Below are 6,677 nucleotides of genomic sequence, written 5' to 3' on the forward strand. Positions count from 1 at the left end.
TTGAAGAGTTCAAACTATTTTAATTATGCTTTATTTAAACCAAAATCGTTTATTAATAAACTTAAGTTAAAATGAATTTTCAGTTTAAAGAATAAATATTAAACCGCTTCCGTTGAGTTGCTGAATAATAATGAAGTTTCTTACTTCAATTAGCTTATTAATTTCAAACAATTTGTTGTTGCCATGACAAAGAGTGGATGTGATTGGGCAACGCCAGGTGAGTCCGAAGTTTTAGGGTTGCCATGTAGACTGTTTTATAACCAGCCATGTTCTGAGGCTTTTCGGTGTAAAAGGAAACATTTGAATCTCATTTAGAACTTCTCCGAATTTTCTTCCAACAGAGTCCGCGTCGTCGTCGTGTCACAATCTAAAAAGGTACAGTGCACACTCGTCTTCATTGTTGTCCTCGCGCTGTAGGAATATTCTGTAACCAATTAGAAACAATTCTCGTAACGCTATCGCAACCTGTCGACACTCATAACACACGTTGGCAAATTGCGATGGCGATCCAAAAATTGTTGCTAACTGATTACAGCACCTCCCCACTGGCCTTGAAATCTCTCGTAAGTAGTAGTAAGAGTAGAACGCCGCTCCAAGCTTTTGGGGCATTCGGCGCTTTTCAGACTTTCTGTCTGGCGGAATGCAGTGGAGAAGGCTGCACTAGGCAGTAGGCTGAAGCGACTGTAACGAGCTGCCCTTGTTGGAATTAGTGGGCACTTAGGACAACCTAACGTCATGCTTAACATAGCGCCTTTCGATACCGCAGCTAAAGCAGCTGCAGCAAGAGCGTCAGGCAGTCTTAGAAGCACTAGTTGCTTGACTGACACGGGGTTTGAGCACTCTAGTTTTCCCGGAGGTTTCAAATACATCCCTGATATCAGTGATCACAGCGTGACTAGCCCGGCACCAGCTAGCTCTTTCTCCACGCAGAACCCATCAAGGACTGATATTGTGCGCGGATCCCGGGATTAACATTCTTAGTATCAATATAAATGGGGTTGAAGAGGTTGCCACCTATTTGAAAATAATTTTTTTACGTGAATTCACGGAATTACGTAATTGGAATATGTATTACAAAATGTGTTTAAGATGAAAGAGGTTTAATAAGAGTTGACATCTGTTTGAAAAGTCGAATTTATTAAAATAATACACCAGTAAAAGTAGCAAACGCCAGAGTGTTTAGACATTTTTAATTTGAACTTGTAGAATTTCAAAAGGGTCGCCAACTCTCTTAATACTAAATTCAAATAAAATTGTTTATTAAATTAAGGGAATTATTACAATATCGGTATGGTTTTGAAAAGGCTTTATTTCTAAACTAGATGTAGGAGGGTGGCAATCTGTTTGAAAACTCAAATCAGGCTGGAATTCAGAGAATAATTCAAGTAAAAATTTATCACAAAGAAATATTTTTAAAGAATTTTCAGTTTGAAAGTATTTATGTAAGTACATAAGTACATACATAGTATTTTGAAAAAAAATTATTTGATTTTTTTTTTGTTATTGGCTGATGTTAAGTACTTATGTTGGGTTATATTGAAATAAATTACGTCTAATTTTGCACGCAGGAATTTCATATGTACACTCAGCGAAGCGGTTGAGGGTAGTCTAGTATATTTATAAAGTTTTTAATTAAAAAATTTGTCTTTACTGTGGCTGTTTTGCGGTCGCTTATTACGAATTGCTAGATTTTAACGCAATCAGGTCTCATAAATATTGGCTCTCGAAATTGTGTCAAAAGTATTGTACAAATGCTTAATTTTTTAAGACCGTCGTTCTTAATGTTTAAGTATAGGAGTAGTCACAGAATATATATAAACTTAAACAAAAAACTAATCACATACCTGTTTTGAATTTTTCAATTTTGCTTTTAGTTTTGTAATTATCCTCCACTGTTTCTGCCATATTGGATCCGCCATATTTAATTTTCGAAAACTGATTTCAGTTTTGTACACAATGGCTTATAGATATGATATCAAATTTCATAAAAATCTCAAAGAACTTTTTGATATCAAATTTAATAAAAATCTGACAATTATTGAAAAATCCAACCGCCTTAATGGGTTCGCCATTTGAACTTTTGAAAACTGATTTCACTCATAATCAGCACCTTCAAAATCCCTTGAATACGAGATTTAAAAAAAATTTAAAAAATCACAAGACAATATTTTATTGACCGATATGGCATAGGGGTTGTTAAGGACTCTTTTTCCCATAGAAACCATAAATGACTTGATCTAGAAAAACGGCAAAAAAAAAACTGGTACTTTTTTCTCTACAATCCGAAAATTCTTGATTTTTTACCNTCCTCCACTGTTTCTGCCATATTGGATCCGCCATATTTAATTTTCGAAAAGTGATTTCAGTTTTGTACACAATGGCTCATAGATATGATATCAAATTTCATAAAAATCTCAAAGAACTTTTTGATATCAAATTTAATAAAAATCTGACAATTATTGAAAAATCCAACCGCCTTATTGGGTTCGCCATTTTGAACTTTTGAAAACTGATGTCACTCATTATCAGCACCTTCAAAATCCCTTGAATACGAGATTTAAAAAAAATTTTAAAAATCACAAGACAATATTTTATTGACCGATATGGCATAGGGGTTGTTAAGGACTCTTTTTCCCATAGAAACCATAAATGACTTGATCCAGAAAAACGGCAAAAAAAACTGGTACTTTTTTCTCTACAATCCGAAAATTCTTGATTTTTTACGAACGAAGTCGAAATTCACGCGTTTGTCTATGGCTATCAAGCACAAACTAAATCATATAGCTTGCTAAAAACGTTGACAGTAGCCTGTCAACAGCTGATAGTTGACAGCAGCAGTATTGCATTTAAAATTACTTTACTGAAAATTCAAAAAGTCACTGACTTATTAAACTGCCCTCGTACTAAGTACTTAATAGTTAGAAATATGGTACACTCTATAATAAATTAATATAACGGATAAGAACGACAAAATTTTTTTTTTCCGTAGATCGATACACAGGATAAGTATATGAATTTTTATTCAAGCTGCTTTTTCAAATTTTAGTTGATACTCATACCAAGCTGACAGACTTAAACTACGTATACATATTTGATTAATTTATTAACTTTATTTATTCCATTATTTATCGGTTATATAAGTATGTATAGTTTTCATATAGATAATTTGGTGATTTGTTGTCAAATACCTTTCATTGAATTTCTGCCCTTTATGTTATCTTTTAGTTGTACAATGTCCGTTTAAAACATGTTTTTCTCAGCAGGATTGTTTTTTTTCCGTTAGTTTCACTCGGCATAATATATATATATATGTGTATTAGATAAGAAGCATAAGCATATAACTGAACTTTTCNAAATTACTTTACTGAAAATTCAAAAAGTCACTGACTTATTAAACTGCCCTTGTACTAAGTACTTAATAGTTAGAAATATGGTACATTCTATAATAAATTAATATAACGGATAAGAACGACACAATTTTTTTTTTCCGTAGATCGATACACAGGATAAGTATATGAATTTTTATTCAAGCTGCTTTTTCAAATTTTAGTTGATACTCATACCAAGCTGACAGACTTAAACTACGTATACATATTTTATTAATTTATTAACTTTATTTATTCCATTATTTATTGGTTATATAAGTATGTATAGTTTTCATATAGATAATTTGGTGATTTGTTGTCAAATACCTTTCATTGAATTTCTGCCCTTTATGTTATCTTTTAGTTGTACAATGTCCGTTTAAAACATGTTTTTCTCAGCAGGATTGTTTTTATTCCGTTAGTTTCACTCGGCATATATATATATGTGTATTAGATAAGAAGCATAAGCATATAACTGAACTTTTCTTTTTTTTATATATATGTATTTAAGTAGTATACCTTTGCAACATTTCAACATAAATGTATGTGATTGCGTTTAATAGTTTGATTAAATATTTGAGAGTATAGTATATAGTTGAGTAAGTAGATATATGTATATTCAGCGCATACGATTATTTGTGATTATATATATATGGATACATACATAGATAGATAATTTGGATATTCATTATAGTGGATTATAATTCATCATATTGATTATTGTTCATTGAATGTATGATTTATATATGTACTTGCGTTTGTATTTCAATAGCCACATGTCATTTTGGGAATGTTGTATTTATGTATATGAATGTAAATTCTTTGATATATTCTTTAATACCGTGGTAACCTCATTTTGCCGCAGTTAGCTCATTCGCTCATTTAACAAACAAATATTTAATGTTTGTTCCACTAGTCGGTAGAATTGCAGCAGGCGCTTTTCGCCTCTACAAATAAATAAATTCAATTCGTCCTTATTGGTATTTCGTTGCCTTTTCGTTTGGCTTCCTTCCTTACCAGAAACTCTTCGATCTATCATTGGTGGCTTTGCTTTGTCGAGTCTTGGCTGTTGCTGCTCCTCCATCGCTTTGATCTGGCCCAAACGATGTTCGACTATTTGATCGACATGGATGAAATCGCTCGATTCATTTAAGGGTTCGCCAGTTAGGATTTTACGCTGGATTTCGCTGCGATAATAGTCGTTGATTAAAGAGAGCATACCCTTGGAGTACCAATAGATGATGCCCATCAATAGTACGCCTTGCATAAAGGGTCCAACCATTTTTTGGTCTCTTCTTTTTTTTTTTTGTCACTTAATAACTATGGATAAATACTTGATATTTTTATATATATATATATATATTTGCTTTATATTTGCTGTTAGCTTGAATATATGTATGTAGTGGTTATATATGTATATATGTATAGTATATATTAACTTTTTGATTATATATATATGTATTAATAAATTTTTGCAAGATTAATTTAAATATTCTGTTTCAAATAATTTTTTAGTTGAACGCACAAAAAATTTATTGCGCTAGTTGAAATGACTCAAACCATTCTCTCAACATGTAGTACTGCTCTTTGAAATTCGGCCAAGCCATGGTGACAATCAGCATGATGGTATTGGCGAATACAAACAACTTCATTATCTCCAAAGCTAGAAAGAGAGAAAATAGTAAAAATAATTCACACAAATCCGATTTCCTCTAAACAATGTAAGCTTATTAATATGTAGTATGATGGGCTGCGCAGTTTATGATTATGATTACATTTGGATTACTTAGGATTACGATTACTGTAATTGTAATCTCAAAATTTTCAGCATTACTATAACTGTAATTGTAATTATAACATGCTTGATTGCGAATACTTTAATTGTAATCCTTAAAAGTTAACGATTACGACTACTGTAAACGCAATCGTACTTTTTATGATTACGATTAAACATAGTAATGGTAATCCTAAAAATGTTATGATTACAATTACCTTAATTATAATCATGAAAATTAGAATAAGATTACAGTAGTCGTAATCGTTAAATTTTTAGGATTACAATTAAAGTAATCGCAATCATGCAATTCATGACTACGATTACAGTAATCGAGAAATTAGTTTTGCTTAGAGGAAATATTAATTTTTCTACACCAAAATGGTGTTTGAAATTGTTGGTGTTGTATTCTACACGGACCCGTGGCCGCAGTATCAGTGTAATCTTTAAATTTTTAGGATTACAATTACGGTGTTCGTAATCATGTATTTCATGATTACAAGTACAGTAATCTTAGTCCTTGAATTTTTAAGATTACAGTTATTATAATAATAATGGTTACATTTATGATTACAATTAACGTAATCGTAATCGTATATAATTTAAAATGTAATCGTAATCAAAAATTACTACTAGTATTTACAGGGAGACCGGTCCTGTAGGAAAATAGTTTTTATTGAAAAAGGCAAAAAAATTTACCTAACAAATCGAGGATGCTCTGTCGTTTGGTTGTGTTTGAGATGCTGGAAAATGAGACGGCAATCAATTGGTTTAAGACTTGAATTGTTTCTTGCAAAAATTAAGTAGAAAATCTGATAATATACAGGCAGACATATCTTAGCCTATGTACATATGTACATTAGGGTGGAAAAAAAAAGGTAAAGTCGGAATTTTAATGCTCCCACCTCCTAGGATTTTTCTTTACCGAAAAAAAAACTATACCCGTTTTTTTCCGTCTGTCCGTCCGTGTACACTATAACTTGAGAAAAAAATTAAGATATGTCAATGAAATTTGGTAAGTAGGTTTCCCTTTATCAGAAGCCGATTTTTTTTTTTTGAAAATGGGCAAAACCGGACAATAACCACACCTAGCTCCGGTATTTTAGAAATATGCAAAAAGTACGACATTTCCACAAATACTGTATCCAAGTTNCAATTTTTTGAAAATGGACGTAGCACGGCCCTTCGCTAATCACTCCAAACTCAGTGCGAATATTGCTTAGAACCTCAAAAATTTTTGAAATCATACAAGAACCACGCCCATGTCCCATATAACGGCAATTTATAAATATACGAAAACTGCGAAAAAATAAGTAACTATTTAAGCCAATTCTCTCAAAATCGACATATGCAATGTCCTCTTAGTAAAAAATGATACTTAGAGAAATAGTTGGAAAATGGGCGTGGCACCGCCAACTTACACCTACATTAGTGTATCTCGGTAACCGGTTTATCAATTTCTACCAAACTCGGTGCAAACTTGATACGAAAAAGCAATTCGTTGAAAATTATTCAAATCGGACTAAAATTACACCCGC

The 6,677-nt window shown here is 32.0% G+C and overlaps 1 protein-coding gene across 1 annotated transcript; it reads right to left on the reverse strand.

Annotated features, from left to right (window-relative positions):
• Window positions 1-3,477: 3,477 nt before the first annotated feature.
• On the reverse strand, window positions 3,478-5,024 carry Xport-B (exit protein of rhodopsin and TRP B). The gene has a single exon (XM_017613606.1). The coding sequence runs from the start codon at window positions 4,645-4,647 to the stop codon at window positions 4,231-4,233; it is 417 nt and encodes a 138-aa protein (XP_017469095.1). The 5' UTR covers window positions 4,648-5,024; the 3' UTR covers window positions 3,478-4,230.
• Between the last annotated feature and the right edge of the window lie 1,653 nt (window positions 5,025-6,677).

Source organism: Rhagoletis zephyria, unplaced genomic scaffold (genome assembly GCF_001687245.7).
Source record: "Rhagoletis zephyria isolate East Lansing unplaced genomic scaffold, Rhagoletis_zephyria_1.1 Rzeph_scaffold_00696, whole genome shotgun sequence".
Lineage (NCBI taxonomy): Eukaryota > Metazoa > Arthropoda > Insecta > Diptera > Tephritidae > Rhagoletis > Rhagoletis zephyria.

Coding starts and splice junctions, on each gene's coding strand:
- Xport-B (XM_017613606.1), bottom strand. CDS start 4,647: ATGGTTGGACCCTTTATGCAAGGCGTACTATTGATGGGCATCATCTAT.